This window comes from Acanthochromis polyacanthus, chromosome 15 (genome assembly GCF_021347895.1).
Source record: "Acanthochromis polyacanthus isolate Apoly-LR-REF ecotype Palm Island chromosome 15, KAUST_Apoly_ChrSc, whole genome shotgun sequence".
Taxonomy (NCBI): domain Eukaryota; kingdom Metazoa; phylum Chordata; class Actinopteri; family Pomacentridae; genus Acanthochromis; species Acanthochromis polyacanthus.
The window spans coordinates 8,138,632-8,158,740 of NC_067127.1; the positions used below are offsets into that span (position 1 = coordinate 8,138,632).

Below are 20,109 nucleotides of genomic sequence, written 5' to 3' on the forward strand. Positions count from 1 at the left end.
ATGTGCACGTTGTCCTGACTGGCTTGGTGCTGCGAATGAGAAATGAAGGGAATGCTGGTATGATGTCATCTATTTGCATAACATCATCTCGCTGGTCAAACACTTCAGCTGTGTTGCATATACACAGATGTGGGATTATGTAGACGTAAACACACTTAATGTGGAGATCTTTCGCTTATTCCAACTAAGGCATGAATTACTAGTGATTAAGGCCCGTGATTAGTTTTCATTACATTGTTTATTATACGGGACATTTATTTACAATTAATTTAGATGTTAATTACTTCTTTTGCACATGATTTTCAGAGGTGATTGCCTCTAAAGACATTTGCAACACGAAAGGAATTGGGCTAATTTTGGTTTACAGCTAGTATAAAATATGCAGTGGGAAAGTACAGTAAATTATTTCATCTTTCAGTTTCAAATTATAATATCAGCGTCTCATTTTACACAATTAATATTGTGTAAATGATATCTGGTTTCAGTTTGGGAACCAGTACATAAGAGAAGCAAACCTGATCTGTGGAGAAAGTGGTTAAACAAAATAGCAAGAAGGAAAAAGAACGTGCTACTGATATTTCAAAAGTGCATTTATTAAAGCAATTCTTTTGGCACTTCAGTTATCATCATCACTGGTCAAATCGTTAACATAAAACAAAAGTGAGCATCCTTCCCTTCCCCTCCGAAAGAAAGTTAGGTCAAATTTACTGCCCAGCAGAAATTCAAAAATGTTATTATGATTAATAGAGCAGTTAAGTTTAGAGATGTTTAAGCAGATCTGATTTTCTTTTCAGTAAGAATATCAATAATAATAAAATAAGTATTAATATGCTTTTAAAGAAATGAATAAATACTGTTTTCACTGATGTTGGGGAAGTTTTAAGTCGGGACAATTTGTCTCTGAAATGAAAAAGAAGAGCTCATCAGTGAATGTTTTTAACTTCAAGGGTAAGACGATATTGTGATAATCAGAGATGCTCACAAATTGTTTCATTCGGGCAATATTATACAGTTAAATGGATAAAATATTTCACACAAAGATGACATACAGTATAAAGAGATATAAAAAAAACATGCAGCACCAAGATGAGACTAACACAAAGCAGCTTTGGCAACAACTGAGAATTTCTTTAAGGAAAGGACATCAAAAAAAGGTTTAATTTCAACAGCTCAAGGCATCGTCAGTATAATGAATCATTTTGAACATGCAGTAAGCTTTTAAATTCTTAAAAAGTGTTTAAAAATTACATTATAAACTTACAGAAAAAGGGTTCAAGGAGGAGACACAAAATGACATCTTATTTCAAGTTAAAGTTAACCACTGGAGAATATCATTAATTCACTCCTCCGCTCTCTGGTGTTCTCTTTGGCTGTGTCATTAAGTCCCACTATATTGCTCCTAATGCAAAGTCTCAGGCACTGTATCATGTAGACTCATTTTACCAGATGTCTCATTTCATTTCAAAGTTAAAATTTGATCTGGCTGCTTGTTTTGGCAAAGGTACCGGGTCAGATTTAAATCCTGACTTAACTTCTTAGGGTTAGCCTTCTTCACAAAATAAATGCATCTGTTAGAGTAGTCTTTACACGCATGTCCAGAGTTCTGCCAGCTCCACGCATGAGTGCTAGTGCTTTTTCTCGAGGTAATTTGAGGGAACCCATCCTTTCCTCGGCCTGCCATTGTCCAGAACCTTGCAGTACCACCAGCCGTTGGGGTTTCTTTCAAGAACCTCCAGACTCGTCCCCTCAGGAAACCCCATGGTTTCCTCGTCACCATGGTAATCTGCTATGGAGACATACACCTCTCTGAGGTTGTTATGGATGATGTGGGGCTTGGGTTTCACCGTGGATACAGGGAGGGCATTCTTCTGAGAGCTGAGGCCGAGGGATTCAGAGCTACCGGTACCGGATCTGTTCCTGGTGGGCAGTGCTATGTTGTTGGGTGCCAGGCTACGTGGCACAGTGCCAAAAGAGGCATTGCGTCGCACTGTGGGGCTGGCGCGTGGGTGGTCTGTTGAATTGAGGGACTCATTTCTCCTGAGAGAGCCAACAGGGCTGGGACCGTCTCTGATCGGGGCTGAGATGAAGACAGACTGAGGTCTGACAACCTGCTGCTGTTTGGTGCTATTCTGCTTAAGAGAGCCAAACAAACTGGTGGGTTTGGAGAAGCCACCGGGGGTTTGGAGGGGATCGGCGGGGTGATCTTCTTTAGGTTTTGATTGATGTTGTTCAACGCCCTCACCCTTTGTTCGTTCTTCTCCAGGCTGTTGGACTTGCTCAGGCTTCCAGGTTTGGTCGGGGTGCCGTCAGATTCGGACCCCGCTATGTCATCTTGTTGCCTGACGGGCTCCAGGTAATAAGTTGGAGCCCAACCCTCTGCATCTCCCCAACGGATATACCACCAACCACTTTCCTGCTTCTCCAGCACCTCCACCTCCACTCCAGCAGGGAAGCTGAGCTCAGACTCTTGGACCTTCTCATAAGGATCTGTGGTACGATACAGGGTGCAGCCTTCCAGGTCAGAGTCGCCCCGGCTGCCTTTAGAATAGATGGAGGAGAGATCAGACGTGCTCTGAGAAGAAAAGGAGTCCTCAGAGGAAATGACTGAAGCTGTCTCTGAATCTTCACCTTTAGTTTTGGTGCCGTTCTTAAGCTGCCCTGTTGGCCGCAGCTGTCTTCTTAAGGTGCTGATGTCCATCTTGTCTGCACTGGACGCCTTGGCTAGCTGTGGTTTGGGCCTCACCACAGGCCTTAGCTTAGAAGAAGACTTGGTGGTGGAGGATGCCTTGATTTCTTCTTGGTCTTTCTTTGGTCTGGACAGATCTGGGGTGGACTCAGTGGAGGCAGATTTGGGACTGGATGCCTCCTCTGCTTTGTTTGAAAAAGGGCTCCCATTCAAGTCGATCTTGAGCTTGTTACCTGCAAGTCTCCATCCACCTGATGTTGGGTTTGCAGTCTTGCCAGTCTCTGAAAAGACACTTGTCTTGGAGGAGTTTGAGTCCCTGCTGCACTGCCTCTCTGGGGTCTCCCTGAAGGGCCGGAAGCCATCATTTTCATAGATACATTCTTCTTCTCCCTCTGCCTCCCCCTCTGCCTCATGACCATCTTCAAACGACTCACCCATTTTGAAGGAGGCACTGTGGAGCGATGAAGCTGGAGAAGGTTTGGAGGAGAGATGAGATCCCCTCTCAGAGGAAGTGTCTTCATTCTTTGCATCCACCAGGGAACCTTCTCCCCTCAGAAACTCAAACTCAGACTCCATGTCCAGATCGCCAATGGCAGGGACATCGTATTCTGGCTCTTCATACACGGGTCTTCCAGGAGACACAGGCGACTCTGGAGCCTCAGACCCGGGGCTGCTGGGAGGTGCAGTTTCCACTGAGTCTTGTTTTTTAACGGGCGGAGCTGGAGGTGGAACCTTTGGGCGGCACAGAGTGCTCGTTCTGCGATTCAGGTTGGGCTTTTTACGTTTGTCAATGTAGGAGCAGGGAGCCCAGCCTTCCTTCTCTCCGATCTGTACATACCACCAACCACCAGAGTTCTTCTCAATTACCTAAAAAAACACAAACCAAAACAGATCAATCTTTGTGTGAAGGTAATTTTACACATTTTAATTTGATTTAGATTTTCTCTTAGAGACCACAGAGGTTTTACTGCGCAATGATGAATAAATTGATACAGCAAGATATACATGGTTGGAGTGTATGATTATCTTAGTTTGAAAGTTTACTAAAAAACAGTGCTTACCTCTGCTTTCTGTCCTCCATTGAAACTAATACCATCAGATATACAGGACTGGAAATCTGCAATGGTGTAGTACTCTGCTTCAACTGTAGGGGGCTCTGGTGGGGAGGGCAACTGAAATCCCTGAGTGCAAATAAAATAGACATTGGAGCCAGTGGTGGAAAGAACAGTAACTTCATTTGCACGAGTACTGTGCTTATGTCTGCATATGAGGTAGTTATACTTGAGCATTTCCATTTTATGCTACTTTATATTTGTACTCCGTTACATTGTAGAGAAACATAATGTTCTTGTTTTATGACAACTATAGTGCCTTTCATATCAATATTTTACAGTAAATATTAAACCAGTTTTTGACATTTCTGAACTGTGACCTCTTACAAAAGAAAATCAAAACAATAATCAAAAAACATTTGTTCTGTTTCACAATGAAGCAAATATTCTGGAAATAAAAAGAGGAACTTTGCTTTTTCTTCTTTTCTAACCAATTTACCATCACACAACCTCTCAGAATTATCTTGTGACTGTGTATACCAAAAAATTTAATTATCTTCCCCTCCACTGTCAGCAAATCAATGATTACATATTAATGAACTAACATTAACAATGTCACAGAGGCCACTTGTCTACCAAATGAGTACATTAACTTTTAATACTTCAAACACATTTTGTAGCTGCATGGTTAAGTTTCTGAAGGCAGGAAATTAAAATTTAATCAGTAAAATTTAAACTAATAATATCAGGCCCTTCAAACACTTTGCTTATGAACCATTTTCACTGAAAAATTTTTATTTTCTTCCTGTAGGGACTAACAAAATACACTCTACACACCTCATTTAAAATTACTAGCATCTTGTATACATTCATTTGCTTCCTTTCAATCTGTATCAACCAACAAAAATTGATCGTGTAAATGATTAAAGAGATGGACGGATGTCTGAAATATCAAACATTCTTACCAAGGTTGCATCTCTCCGTGGAGGAGGTTTTTGCCTGAGAACGGGAGAACCTGTTAAACAAAAACGAAACGCACAGTTATTAAGCTACCTTTGATAACTGATTTTTGTAGTATCTATCTAAACTGATGTTGACATAACTAACCAATTTCCACCCGATGTGGGGCAATACGGGCTATAGCTGGTGAAGGAGGCTCTGCTTTGCTTTTTCCATCGTGCGGAGCATTAACAGGACTGGAGTCGGAGCAGGGCATCGGCAAGCTGATCTCCTTCCTGGCGACCTGGGGACTCTCTGGGACGCCTTCAGTCTGCACATCTTTCTCACTCAGAGCTTTCTTGTTAAGCAGGTTGCTGATCTCCATGATGTTTCCGATGATCTCCACGGGGCCAGTCACATTCTTCTTACGGGGAGAGAAGTCATCCTTCACTTTCTTGAGGTAAGAGGCCGGAGCCCAGCCCTCCTTGTCCTGGTACCTGTGAAGGAAGTTGGTAGAGTAGTTTTTGTGATGAAAGATAGAAGATATAAGAAACAAGCATCCGAGGCAAGTGAGCAGAGGCGTACCTGATGAACCACCAGCCTTCCAGGTTCTTCTGAATCACCTCCACAATGACTCCTTTCTCAAAAGCAATCTCATCCTTGCCCTGGCTCGTGTAAGGCTGCACTGTTACGTACTTCTCTTCTGCAAAAGCCAGAGCGGAGAAAGACAACAAAGCTAAGATTTTGACAGCTGTGAGACCTTTTAAAACAAAATAATCAATGGAAAAGCGATCGTTTCTATGGACTTTATATATTTACATGACCACACTGCAGTAATTTGAGACAAGAGCGAACAAATAATTACCATTACATCATGCAGTAATGCATAATGATAGATTCTCTTGTGAGGCATTGGCACCAGTTTTGTGATATGATACTGGAGAAGAGGTGTATCTTTCTGGATCAGATTTTTGGCAAGAGATTCAGCTGCCACATGTGCAAATAGATGTGCTGCATGTGTATGTGTTCAAGTGTGCCCTGGAAATGAGATTTGTCTATGGCTTTTTGTTAAGCTGAGAACTTTATTTTACAAGGAATAACTACAAATACAATACAGTTCTGTCTTTATAAATATGGAATTTGTAATCTTAGCAGCATAAATTTCTTTAGAGTTACACAGGTGGGATGCACTGTATATTAGATAATCGTTCAGCAATGCATCACATAGCAAATAAAATCACTTGTGGTGTTAGATATCATAGGCAATGCATTGTGACAGTATTGTATTTCGAGTTCCAGCCTGCTTCCCAACATAAATAAGGAGCACTGGGGCGCCCTGGTGGTGGAGGATAGCTTCACATTGTTTTGAGTCTGCCTTGAAATAACACTCGTATAACTACATGTACACTGAACGCACTGCTGGAGAGTGAGTGATAGGAAACAAAACAGTGCCACTGATGTGCAAAAAACTTCTTCACAGTTCAGACAAAGTTAATTCAAGCTAGAAAAATAAAACAGGTATCTTCTTCCTTCTGTTTGTTACTGTCCTTCCAGCACAGCTCAGCGAGGAAGCACTGTCTGTGGAAAGGGGAAATTTGGCAGAAAGAAGACAAAGTATGAAAAACACCCTTGATTTAACCTCGTATTAGCTTCGATGGAATTTAGGAGTTTATTTTGTGTCCCTCAATACTTAAGTTTTAAGCACTGGATCTGTTTGCGTCAAATCTGGACAGAAGAAAAACAGAGATTGAAAATTTTTTCAATGCACATATCGGCATAAAGTTTTGTTTTAAGACCTTATTTATTACTATCAGTTATCCATTAAAGGTTTAAATGCCCAAGAGGTAATGTGATTCAATGCAGTGTGGCATAATATTAACCACTCTAACATAAATACTTAAATACAAAGGGTATTGACCAAGAGAAACTAGTGCACACTGGCCATACTAGTGTCCTAGCAGCGTCCTTGGCTTTGCGACAAGGAGCATCTCCAAGCTCAGCACATAATAGAGAGAACAGGCACCACACTGATTTATGCATTCCCATGAGGCCACGGGGCACAGCAAAGTCATCATTTCCTGTCATTATGGCAATTCCTGTCTAAACACAGACAGCACAGAGAGAAGAGGTGTGTTCAAAAAGGAGAAGAACACATAAAAAGCTCTAATATATGCCGTCTTCCCAGCGAGCACACAGGAATCAACACTGTGGCGACAAATTATTCCATTTTCCTTTTCTCCACCCATTTCCAAGGTTGTGCAGGAGCTGAACGGTTTTTCTTTACTTGCACTTCTTTACTCCATGGGTAAAGGATATTTCTGCACGCTTTATTTTCCTTTTGCCTGCTTCTTCCGGCCTCTTTGTGTCGGGGGCTGGCAGATCGTTTTTCTCTCGCCAGCTTCTTTCAAACAATATCCAGCAGTGCAATGAAGGGAAATTCTGAATCAGATGTTATGTTAACCACAACATGCATCGCCTGCATCAGTGTTATAAATTATTCGTGTGGAGTCAGCAAATATCTTTTTCTCTTTTTTCTAAACGCAAAGCAGGATTTCAGTCATAGGGTGGAAACAACTCTGTCTCTCCACTCCAGAGAGCAGCACGCACTGCCAAGCACAAAGTTTGGGCTGAACTCAATAGCCTATCCTCACCCCTCTGTCAGGGATCCAAATGCATCTCCTGTGAAAAAAGAGGAAGAAAAAAACAAAAACCCTTGGCTTTGCTAAGAAGAACATGTGCAACTTTGTGACTGAATGTCATTTCCTTGCTAACTAAGTGAGACATGATTAAGGCACTCTGTTTATCAGTCAATACTGGTTGCTATCTGCACCACAGCAGGGTAAATGTCTGTTTCTACACTTTGGTAAAACACACTCATTAGAAATCTACATGCACGCTTCATTTGCTCATAAAAAGCAAAATATGGCTCTAAAATGCAGCATAAGGCATTCCAAAGTCTATTACGCAACTACTTTCAGATGGGTCATCTTTTTTTTATTTCTATGATTCTGAGAAGATTGGTTTTGGCACACAGTGTACAATTATAACGAAAATGCTTACACGGAGCAGTTTTGTAACGTAATTTGGGCTTAGCATCAATAATTGGTGTGTATAAAGTTGCTGATTTCACCTTTGCTTTCCAGGCTCATTTCATATTAATGTCAGTTAGTGGTTAGTTGTGGTGGATTGTGGCTCATGATAAATGCATTTGGAAGACAACACGGGATGCAAGACTCAGCAAGTATGTGCATGTGGAGGGGGGGCAAGTTGAGCCGTGTAATAAAAGAGACAACACATAAGAATGGGTGAGGGGAACAATAACAGAGGGAGGGAGGAAGGTGATGCAGCGTCTATCTCAGTTCACCTCGGCTCTGCTGCCTGCTGATGACACCCCCCAACGTCCATCTCCGGTCCAGCCTCTTCAGATGAGCCTTTTGTCGCTTAGTAACTGACACACACACATGGTGACCAGACGACGACAAACAAACAAACACGGAGACATGAAGAGCAAGTACAAATGTTACACAACACAGACAGCACATGAATGACATGGAGCCGACCAAGAGAACCCCATTATTAGCTACATGGAGGACATCAAAACAAGACCGCAAAGCAAAACATGGTGGACAGTTAGAGTGAGTGGATGGATGGATGGATGGATGGATGGATGGATGGATGGATGGATGGAGGTTACGGGGGAAGTGTTAAACCGAGACATCTTCTCCGTGGCTTGTAATTAGGACGTTGTTAGCATAGTTTTTCCATCCTGTTGTGTTAGAGCATCTGGGACGCACATTGCTGCTGCAGGAATGTCATCCAATTAATAGAGCAGCTGAGAGCACTGCTGGGTGGAAATGGGAACCTCAGAAGATCTCTGTTTTGTAAATAACACAGTGGGCATGGAAATGATATCTGACAGCTGACACATCTTTTGTCAAATTCTTAATAAAAGATCACTGCCATCAGTAATTACTCTTTCTAACTTTCACTGATGGGAATACCAGAGAAAATCTAAGAGACAGATTGGAATAAATTATTCTAGACAGCTACCAAAAGCTGCCGGTTAGCTTAACTTAACAGAACAAAGACTTGCAATGCTGCTAATGAACACATTTTATCTTGTGTGTTTAAATGTACACAAATCAAAGTGTAAAAAATATAAATTTGCTGTATCATAGCAGGTTATGTACAAGGTCCTTTCTCCACCAGGGTCCACTAGTTGCCTGGCAACTGTTCAAAGGCAAGAAATAATCCGTCGTATAGCGCTTCAAAGGGTGGCAAATTGTTTTACGCTTCAGTTTGATCAAACAAACTACATATGAGTTGTTTAGATGTGCTGGTAGGTAGATCGGTTGCATATATACAGCGTGGCTGTTTTTCCAGTCTTAACGCAAAGCTAAGGTAACCAGCTGCTTGCCTCAGTGTCAAACTTATATAAGCATCATGTGTCAGTACAAGTGGGATCAATTTCCTCATCTAACTGTCTGCCAGGCAGCAAACAAGAATATTTCACAAAAGCAATCTGTTTATGTCTACATAAAATCTGAGCAAAGCGAGGAGTCAGAGGATGTTTATACACTTCTATCAGTTGTAAACTCAACATCAGAAACTGCCTGAGCATTTAACAAGACTCGGTTTTTGGCTTTTTGAAAGAACTATCACCAAATGCAAATCCAGAAATTTGTGCTTCTTCTTACTGTGACAATGTGATGGCACAGACCAAACTGACAAAGAGATGCTTTATCAGTTTCATGCCATTCCCATGACTGAGTAGACACATAAACACTAATTACACTGAAAGACTGTTCTTCCAGAAAGCCTCTGGCAGCTCACTCATCTATCAAACTCCAGCTATCTCTCGATTGAAGCTCCGGGTGCAGACGTTTGCATTTAGGTATGTGTGTGTATATGTGCATACCTGTTGAAATCTTTGGTGATAAAAACATAATCTGTGGGTCCAAATGGGGAAAATTGGGCATTTTAACATATTTAACATACCGTAAAACCTTAACACAAGTCAAGCTTTGTGTATTCTCTCACTCTCTCCATCCTTGAGTCATAAGATATACAACACCAAGGGGATCCTGGCTTCCATTGTTACAGAGCACACCAATTGTACAGCAAAAGATGTTTGGCCAGAGTGCTGGAAAATCTTGATGTTTGTTTGGAAGTGTAATACGCAACTTAATTATTTCCGTGCCTCCAGTATGTTGGGTTTTCCCTAGCAAAATGTTGCATAAATCTTATCAAATACACTGCAATTACTGCACTACCTGTCAAAGCCATCAAAGTCTTAGCATGTGACGCTAACTGAGCTCTATTGGTCAGAGATTAAAATGTTTTCCCTCAAGTATGTCGAAATGCTTGAAGAATGAGACTGAGATTGATAACTGTGCCTGACAGTGCTGTCAGGATGATTGGACGTTGTATTCAGCTTCACACGTCAGCTTTATATATTCTGGCAAACCAAACTCTACAGAGGTGTGTTAGCTATCAAGGTTTTGGATCGCTTTCTGATTTCAGTTAGCTCATGAAACTGAACATCAACACTTATCAGCGATCCACAATGATGAGAACACGTTGTATGAAAAAGCCTAAGTTGTGTCAGAGCTTGCCCTCATTACAATAACTGTAATTTAAAGAGCATGGCTCATGAAATGCTCTGTCTTCTTCAGTGCTGCTGATGAAAACACATGTTTCTTTCATGAGCTCACTCCATGGCAGTCATATCATTTAATACTACTCTGTATCTTCCCCGTACAGTGCATCCCTGTACAGCACATCACTTCAGAGGTTGTGGTCTGGCCTCTCCTGGCACTCCTTGCTATTTACTCAGGTCTGAATCTACGCTCTGTTGAAGGGTGCTTATGATGGCAGGCAGACAGAGAGAGGTGTTCACACCGGCACTGCGTCAGCTGTTAGCGTAGGCCGGCAGCAGTGAATTAAGGCCGAGTTTTCTCCATTTTGTCATAGATCAAAGCCTGTGGATTTAGGGCAGAGGTGGTGACTGTGTGTGGGTATATAACAGAGTGTGTGAGGTACTGTTTGTGGGTGTGGGTGGGCAGAGACGGGAGCATTTGCAGTAATTTACCCTCCCCGGCTTTCGAGGCGCCAAGCTCCAAGTCGTCCCGTGTGCCGCTGTGTGAGTTGAGATAGGTAGCGGGGACCCAACCCTGTTCCTCTGCGGTGCTGACAAACCACCAACCTGTGGAAACATACACAAACTGAAAATCAGCAGGAAGACGTAGGGCATACCGTCATGAAACAAACATCTCACACAAACGCATTACACAGTAAAATGTAGTAGGTGTGGCCTAAGCTTTGAGTAAAAAGAATTATAATGTCTTCTGAGATTTTGCAGTTGATTTTTGGCCTACAATAAGATTCCCAGACCCAAAAATTGTACAAAATAAATCTCTACAAAGACAGATGAAAAATGAACACAGATGACATGTACTAATGCGAACGTAGATCTTGTAGTTTGGCTTTTAGCCACATTAAATCACTTCATCTTTGTTTGAGTATTTGAGCTCTTATTTGATAAAATATCTGAAATCACAGGGATGAGCTACAAATGAACATGAACATGAGGAACTCGACTGTGTTGCCAAGAGAATCTATAACCACGGTCAGGGCCAAGAGCATCAGAGGGAGCATCGTTTGGCTGTGGCTCCACTCGTGACAAACTCTTGTTTGGTCTGGGTTTCATCAGGATCACTCATGATTTCAGTGGGCAGGACACTGTTGAAGTGAGATAAATATCTGCTTGCTATATTGCAGTGGATTTGTCTTGGTTCTTCAGGGTATGAAGGCTTTGCTCTGTAGGACAAATACATCATGTGGAGGTAGTTCAGTTTAAAGTTGGATCTGAATCAAATGAGTGGATAGTGTGATCTGTGAAAGTCTGTATGTTCACCAATCAGAACATTTTAAATGCTAAATCAGCCACGTTTTTTTTAACCCACATTAACAAAAAAATAACCCCACTTTTGGGAGGCTGTGTCAGCTCTCTGCAAGAGACCTGGGTGACAAAGTTGGCAGAGAACCCATCCTATATGCGGTACACCACACACACTATTTGTTGTGGTAACGAGAGTACAGTATGGCTGACAGCTGTCTGAACAACTCATAAAGACTATAGGAGTGTTCCATGACACTTCCACAGCTGGTCCAGTCCTCCGGTGTACATTTTTCGACAGAAGTGTTGCGTTATGAGGTAGTTTAGTTGCACACGGTTAATAAAAAGAAGCAGGATGTACTATAATAGGAGCAGAAGGAAGATGTATTGGTTAATTAGTGATCTGGCAAAGGACAACGCAATATTACAGGATGCTAATAAGGAAATGAAAGCAAAAACATTGTGTGAAATGTGCTGTAATTATGTCTTTAATTTTTGAAAGCATGTGTCACAATTAGATTGGTAGCAATTAAAGGCCTGTATGGATCAGAAGCGGTTACATGCTGCGTTCTGGATAGACAGGACGGTACACAGGGAGGCCCCCTTTCATCAGCACTGTTGCTTTGTACAAAGAAATAACTCTGTATAGTCAAGGCGATTTTGAAATCAATGATATACAACATACAAACCTCTGCCAACCTGCTGTTGAATTCAAAAACATCACGGCTGTCACTACAATTCAATGATTTGTGCTAAGATGACCATGGGATTGGGAATCTGGTTGTCTCCTACGGCTATTTCATGTATAGTTACAAAGACTCACTAATTGTTTAATGCTGGCAGTCCTAATTTCTGATGACTAACATAACTGAATCAAATTGATTCCCTGGCCATCTGTCCACTAAATTAAACTGGAATCTAGAGGAACTACAGATATCCTGCTGACAGACTAATGCATGAGTTTCTCAGTGGAAGCAATAACAGACAAAATCTTTCCAGGCCTTTTTGGAACTTACACATGCGATCTCTGTGATTCATGTGAAGGATGATTCATTTAATTGATGACTGCACAATAACAGCAAGATGAAGTAAAAAAAACCCTGATCAGCTGTACAGTGGGGCTATTTTGCATAGAGTTAGGGTGGGTCCGGATAGGAGGATGTTATTTGGCTCTGAGCACACGGCTGGCTAGGGCTCAGGGACATAACAAGCCATGTAATGTGCTCAGTCTTTGCACCAAAGCTTTGGCTTGAACAAAAGCCCACGCCAGTAAATCAGGCCGAGTCTGCAGGCCACAAAAATCACAAACTGGTATCTACAACTATCCGAAGGGCTTAAATACTGATTATTTTTTTCTTTCCTCAGTGGAATTGAAAGCTTGTGAGAAGAATCAAGCATTATATTTAATTTTACATTAATTATGACAAAATCAACACTTTAAATTGAATTAATTGGGCCAAAATGTTGCGATAGTTCATTTAGTCTCTGCAACATTTAAATATATCAGCAAAGAGCAATATCAGCTATTAATGCTACATTAAATTGAATCAGCCATTATATATGTCTGCTTGGAAGTAGCAAAAATTTCTGGAGTCGATTCAGTAAAGAAAAAAATGCCTACATTTGCAAATTGCCACTTTTACACTGACATTCCAGCAGAAGGTAAATGTCATGTTCACTTTAGCAAAGTGACACATGATGCAAATGAAAGCAAATATAAGAATAAAGTGTTGGGATATACTTTAATGGTGAGCACTTAGCTGTAAGTCTGTAAATGCATGCTGTCATTATAAAAGGCCTGAGCAAATATATGTTGTTACTGATGGCAAGGGCGGCTTTCCCCGTATTTTTCAGCCATCCTTCCATATGGCAGGTGCTTAGGCTGAGTTCACTGAACCTCAAAAGAAGCAATAAAAGCACAGTATAAATGCACACACTTTACGCAAGTGCTGATTTCCTGGCTGTTGCAGCTTTATATCAGACAGGTTGCAATTATATGAAATGCAGGGAAAGCAAACACTGCTTCACATCTTTCATCGCGTCCACAGTTGATGCATATCGACAACACAAAATGACAGCTTTCAGAAACCATGTGGTGGATATGAACTCATTCAATCTATATGTGAAGTCTGGGGCTTCAGATTTCAACTCTAACAACCTGTCATTACCACATGTCATGCTTTATATTATGACAATGCTTCTAGGATGTCTTTACCCTATAAGGGCTAGGTGGCAAATGGGATTCTTAACTTCTGGACAGTGTCAGCTTTATTCTTGGCACAGTCTGAACGATGACACAAACCTTCAGCTGTGGTCATTACAAAAGAAACAGCTGGTTTGTGGGTCTCCTACTGCCAAAACAGCAATTTTGCAGTACTACACAATGACTAGCATCTCGATGAAATCATACTGGTAAGTCGGCATGGTTTTCTGAAATTTGTTAAGCTTCATGTTACCGCAGTATGACCCAGAAGGCTTCAACTTGTTGGATATTAAGATCTCAGACTACATTTTTTGTTAATACACAACAGATTGTAAGTTTGCAGTCTCTGTTATCAGGCAAAGGATTAATTGTGGCATCACAAAATGACTTTGCGTTAATGAAAAGCAGCAGTGAGACAGTGAATGAATGAAGAGGTGGATTCAGCCGCTGAAAGGTGAAATGACAGACAATGGAAATGAGATTAAGAGAGTAATGTACTCTCTCTTCCTCGCTTCCGATTATCTGTACAGATGTGGAAGAAACATATGAAGGAAGCATACTTTATGTCTGGAAATGTGTGTGTGAGTGAGTTTTGTACGAATACACTCATCCGCACATTTGTCTGATTCTGATCCACCAGCTGTCTTGGTTCCCACAGCAGAGAAAGCAGACATACATTACAAAAGTACACCTGCATCTTTAATGGTGCTTGTGTATCGTCTCTTGTTGTCTTTGATCAGTTTGTATCACAACCTGCTTTTCTCCGTGTCTCACTGCCTCGCTATAAAAAGTTAAAAAATCTTGGAAAGCTGCTGCAGAGTTCTAACCACAAAGGAAAAAAAGAACACAGCCAAATGCTGACTGGCAATACACTTTGCTAAACATTATTCAATGATACGATTATAGCTACTTAGTCAACATCCTGAGTAAATCAAAAAAAAAGCTTTTAAAGTGTTTGAGCAGAGTTTAGTTTTGTAACCTCCACCGTTTTGGGGTCAGTGTTTGCATAAGACAATAGCTAAGACCACCAGCCTCCAGTGGAGATCTCATATAACACATAGGATCATAACCACAGACGTGAGCCTCAAATATTACAGCCTCAGACAGGAGTTTGTCTTGATAACAGAGCTGTTTTGCACTACAAGGACACCAAGAGAAACTCAGTGTTTTAAGCAGAGGACGAGTTGTAACTAATTTTCTACCTCAGCTGCCTGCTGTGAGGTGCACAGCTCTGCTCAAGTAAATGCCTGCTTCATCCCAATTATCTCCTCTTTTCACAAAAAAGGAAATTATGTTGTCAGCCTATTTCAGACAGCATGACAGAAACAGATCCAGATTTAAAAGTTTCACATTTGGGGAGTTAGATGAAACATCAGTCTGTTCATTACATATGCAGCCAGCCACTAGTTAGCTTTGCCTGGAACAAAAAACAAGAGAAAACAGCAAGTCAGCGCTGACCAGCAGTGCCAAAATCTGTCTACCAGCACCTCTGAACCTTATCTTTTATCTTCTAACGTCCTCTGAACTCTACTGGTTGCCTGGCAAATTGCTGTTTTAACACTTTTAAGTAGGTATGCATTAAACCAAGCAGCTTATCACATGTTAATTAGCAAGCTTTAGAGGTGCTGGTGGGTGGATTATTTTTACAGCTGTTTCCCCCGTTTCCAATCATTCTGCTGACATTAGCTAACCTGCTGCTGGATGTAGCTTTGTAGTGAACACACAGATGAATGATAGTGGAATCAATTTCCCTTCTCATCACCAATAAGTGAATAAGCATTTTTCCAAAATGGTCCCATTGACTGAACTGGATTTGATCAAGATATTTCCAAACTCTGTTGAATGTGAATTGAGCTGTTTTGCAGAAAAGTAGAAATGTAAGGTGAGAAGGCTGCTGAGAAAGATGCGTATGTCTCTATTATTTATGTAAACAGATGCCCTTTCCAAACTTCTATGGAGCTGTCCTTTTACTTAACCCATAGCATATTGTACTCCTGGAAGTGCAGATGCAGTAGGCAGACATATAATAGGAGCAGACAGTATTTCTAAGCTCTATTTGTCTCGCATACATCTGGAAACTCTATCAGCTTTAAAACCCATGCTTCATTTTTACTGTAATCAACAACAGATTCTCAGCTGCAACAAAGTAACGGGATTTATACAACGCTAGTCTTTTCCTAAGGTGAGTGGAAAACCTATGAAACAAAACTGCAATCTATGAACACAATCAATCAAGTCTAATTCCTAAGCAATGACATGCAGAACACAATGCGACACTGCAATGCTCCTTAATCCCTACAAATTCATCATTAACACAAACAGGCTGTAAGGAAAATTGGAATCAACATTGCTTTGTGCTTCGGAGTAACTTCTCACAAAAGAGAGTGCTACACGTCTAGCACGAATATGAGAACCACAGATTCAGCAGCACGAGGAAAGGGTTTTTTTCACGACCTGAAACGATGAGGAATGCAGGGGCTCAGCAGTCCTGCAGATATCTGACACCACTGTTGAGTAGAGCAGGAGAAAACCCCATTCATTTCCAGCTTCTGTATTTATTAACAGTAGATCCTGTATCAAAGCACAAGGGGGAAGGTATCGAGCCCAATACACACACTTCCAGTTTTCATAAAACACTGGGTTTCAATTACCTGGGTGGCTCTGGTACGTGGAGGAGGCGGCAAGACCGGCACAAAACGACTTTCAGGAGCTAATGTTGACCTAAGGAACAACCTTCACTCCCTCCCAGCGTCTGAAAGGATCCCCTCATGGTCTCAACGAAGCAGTAGCCCCTGGCTTGTGTGCTTTCTAGGCTCCACTGATTTGGAGACACAGCAGTCCTTGAGTGTCTGAAAGCCCACCCCTTAAAATGTAACTCAATGGTCAATTCTTAAGTGAGAGAGAGGTACCCTTTTGGCTACACAGACTGATTCTTGTATGCTGTATTATTACTACTATTACTGCCACTTAAATCCTATTATCGCTGCCATTTTTCACCTCCAGTGCCTCTGTGACAAGATGCGAGAAAATAGAGTAGTAGAAAGCTATGTTCAAATGCCTGTTACAAACCTCCAATCTGAGCTTCCATATCTAAAAATACAGGATAAGGTCAATTTCTTGGGATGGTCATTAGAACTTCCTATGCTAGGCCAAAAGAATGTGAAGGATTGCGATTACTCCGAGTGGATAATGTGTCTTCCATCTGCTGGTGCAACTTCTGCTTAAAAAACACATTTAACACTTGGCACGTTTTCTGTATCATGTCTTTGGTGGTTCGTTGACAAGAATTATAGGGTTTTTCCTACATTATACAAGGAAACATGGTCTTGCTGAAACTGCACATACCAAATTGGAAAACTGAAGGTTTGAGCGCTGCCAGGCCCTGAAGCTCAACACTGACCTTGCCGTTTATACTCCCGCACATCAGAGACAGAAAAACTGCAGTAAACACAATGCTGTCACACTTCAAGGAACCATTGTAGCTAAAATCTGCAATGTAATTGCAGTTCTGCACTTTGCTGAGTATGAGAATCAGCACATTTTTTAGTGTTATAGAAGAAAATCAACTGGCATTCTAATAAGCTGTAATCTCTGGAGCGCATCCCAAAAGAGACTGAAAGCTTCAAGGAAATACAGTTTATTGGCTTTATCAAGGTCATGTTCTCCCTCTTGTTTGTGCATGATAGCTTAAGAGCTTACTAGAGCTAGCAGCCTTATGAGACTGTGCTATGGCTCAATGGCACTTTGAATTAAATGCTAATGCCACAATGGCAAGAGTGTTGCAATTGTGGCATTAGCATTTAATTCACAGCGCTAATGCCAAGAGTGTTGCAATGACAACATGCTGATAATTAACGAGTCCAGTGCTTATCATGTTTGCTATTAACGTGTTAGCATGTTCTGTGATTAGCTTCGCAGATGTCTGGTCATAGAGCCAAGTATTAGACAAAAGGAAATAAGAGTTTATGATGGCACCAGATAACCAGTTGAGATTTATCCTGAGAAGAACATGAAGGTCTACGCCAAAGTTCATGGCAGTCTATTCAACTATTCTTAAGAATTTTACTGGAGGCCTCCTGGTAACATTCTGGATGACTATCTCCCTCAAATTTTATTTCTATCCATTTCCCAGTTGCTGAGACATTTATTTTGGACCAAAGCTGTGGACTTACTGTCTGCTTGCAAGTTTAAAAACAATAGAAACTGTCCAAAAAACAAGCTCATTAAACTCTAAGTATTCATCTGAATCTTGGATTTTTGCCAATTCCTAAATACTGCTATATCATTTTATACATAGCATTAAAATTTACAGGCATTATCCTTCTAAGAGAAACATTAAGTCTCTGTTCTTGGAGTGGACACCAGATGAAGAGGAATCTGTCTCTCTGAACATCAAGCTCCTGCTCAAGCTTAGCCCTGAGATCATCTTGCTTCCAGCTTGGAGAGAGAGAGCAGTGATATTACTGTATTGGTACATTTTTCCATGTGAAGGTACAATAGACATCCTGCACATCAATCATGCCATGCTGAGGGCCAGATCTGTTTAATCTGTCAGCAGTCTCTGAGGTCTTTCAGCCAGGCAGTCCAACATCACCTGCAGGAATACCCCTTTCTTTCCGGCTTCTCTGTGAAGCATTGTCCAACGTTAAATCATTGTTGCTTGTGAAGCCAAAAGGGCCAATTTTATCCAAGATTACTCTCTTGGAAAGTGAAGGCTTTTCCTGAAGTTCCACTCACTCCACCCTGCTTATGTAAGCCGGGAGGAGCAGTAGAGATACAAAACATACTGGACATAGGTGTTGCCAAGGGGTCTTTGGGGAGATGGAGGGACTGATGATGTTGGTTGCACCTTCTGAAACAGACAGGCATTCCTGGAGTTCATCCGGCAAACTATGATTCATAGAGGCTCATCTGGTTTTGGAATGGAGATGTTAAACCCTGACTGTGTCCACACAGGACTGAAGGCAAAATGCCTGACACTGCTTTTGAGGTGGAGGCAAGCCGGCTGCAATAAATACAATATTTCCAGAAGTGCCTGCACATTATTTTTTCCTTTCCTACATGCTCAATTAAAGGGCAAAGTTTAAACCACTGAATACAGAGCATTTGAACTGACCAACAAGGCTGCTAGCTTAGCTTTTGGTTAACATCTCTCCAATATAGTGTAAACTGAGGAGGCATCCTGGAGGATCCATTAAGCCATTATAATGAACCAACCTCTCTGAACCACTAACTTTGGCAGGAAATTGCTTTTTCCATTTTCTCCCGAGTTTCTCCCTGCACTACTCTCTCCTCCTGAGCCAGCATCTCCCCTGGTAAACTCTTATAAAATAGACAAATAAAATTACTGCAATAGGAATGGAGACAAAATTGGTAATTATAGAACAATTTTTAATTACTTCATAGTTTTTGACAAAACTAAACTGTTACTTGTAAGATTTTCATATTGCTCCATTCAATCAGTCCTTGATTTGTACGTACGTGTCGTTGTTAAATAGCAACTTCTGAGTGTATTATTCCAGAGAAACAAAATGATTCCAGACAGCCCCAAGCACTCATTGGTTTACCCTGTCTATTTACCACAGCATCTACTTCAAACCAAACCAACCAGCGATAAGTATAAACTGCTACACCAACTGAAACAAAGACCACGACACAAAGTGTATCATGAAGCCAGTGCAACGGAAAATACTTCCTTGGCTCGGGACAGCAGGCTGGAAAAGTAGAGAAAGCTGAGCTCACTTATAGGTCTGACCTAGATTCACTGCCCTGTCAAAGGCATATATTATCTAATCCAAGGTAAGGAAAAGTCGATAACTGCACTGGGCAGCAGTCACAGCCAATGTCTATGGCACAGTAGCTTTAACAGCAGGACTTCTGTTGAAGGTCTTGGGTGAACTGCAAAACTAATATGGAGCTGTAGTTTTCTATATCTAGATCTGTCTCTGTTCTACTCCTGGAGTCTCACACCTTTATACAGAAATCTCCTATGAAATCAATCAGACATACAATGCAAATACAGAATTATGTGGCAGCATGACAGAATACAGATATTTTCCACTCAGTGCATCCAAAGACTCTGCAGGGAGACACATGCTGTTTTAAATCTGCATGGCTTGAAAATCCATACAGGCCTTTTATCATAACAAATGCTGCAGACACTTTTAGTGCCTCTAACTCAGAATATTCACTACATAGCTCTGTAATACAGAGATCAATCTGTCAGAAATCATTAAAGGGTTTGTACTTATCCTGCAAGGGAATGGATGCTAAATCAAATGAGCTCTGAAATCATCATAGCACACACCTGGTCCTGTTAGTATTGGCAAAA

General features: G+C 41.2%; 1 protein-coding gene across 1 annotated transcript in view; it reads right to left on the reverse strand.

Annotated features, from left to right (window-relative positions):
- Positions 1-572: 572 nt before the first annotated feature.
- LOC110945293 (SH3 and PX domain-containing protein 2A) overlaps positions 573-20,109 on the reverse strand; it is a 53,558-nt gene continuing 34,021 nt past the window's right edge. The window contains 8 exon segments of the mRNA XM_051960203.1: positions 573-2,173; positions 2,176-3,553; positions 3,748-3,867; positions 4,704-4,753; positions 4,846-5,174; positions 5,263-5,380; positions 8,042-8,125; positions 10,769-10,882. Of these exon segments, the coding sequence (XP_051816163.1) occupies positions 1,626-2,173; positions 2,176-3,553; positions 3,748-3,867; positions 4,704-4,753; positions 4,846-5,174; positions 5,263-5,380; positions 8,042-8,125; positions 10,769-10,882 (2,741 nt within the window). The 3' untranslated portion in view covers positions 573-1,625.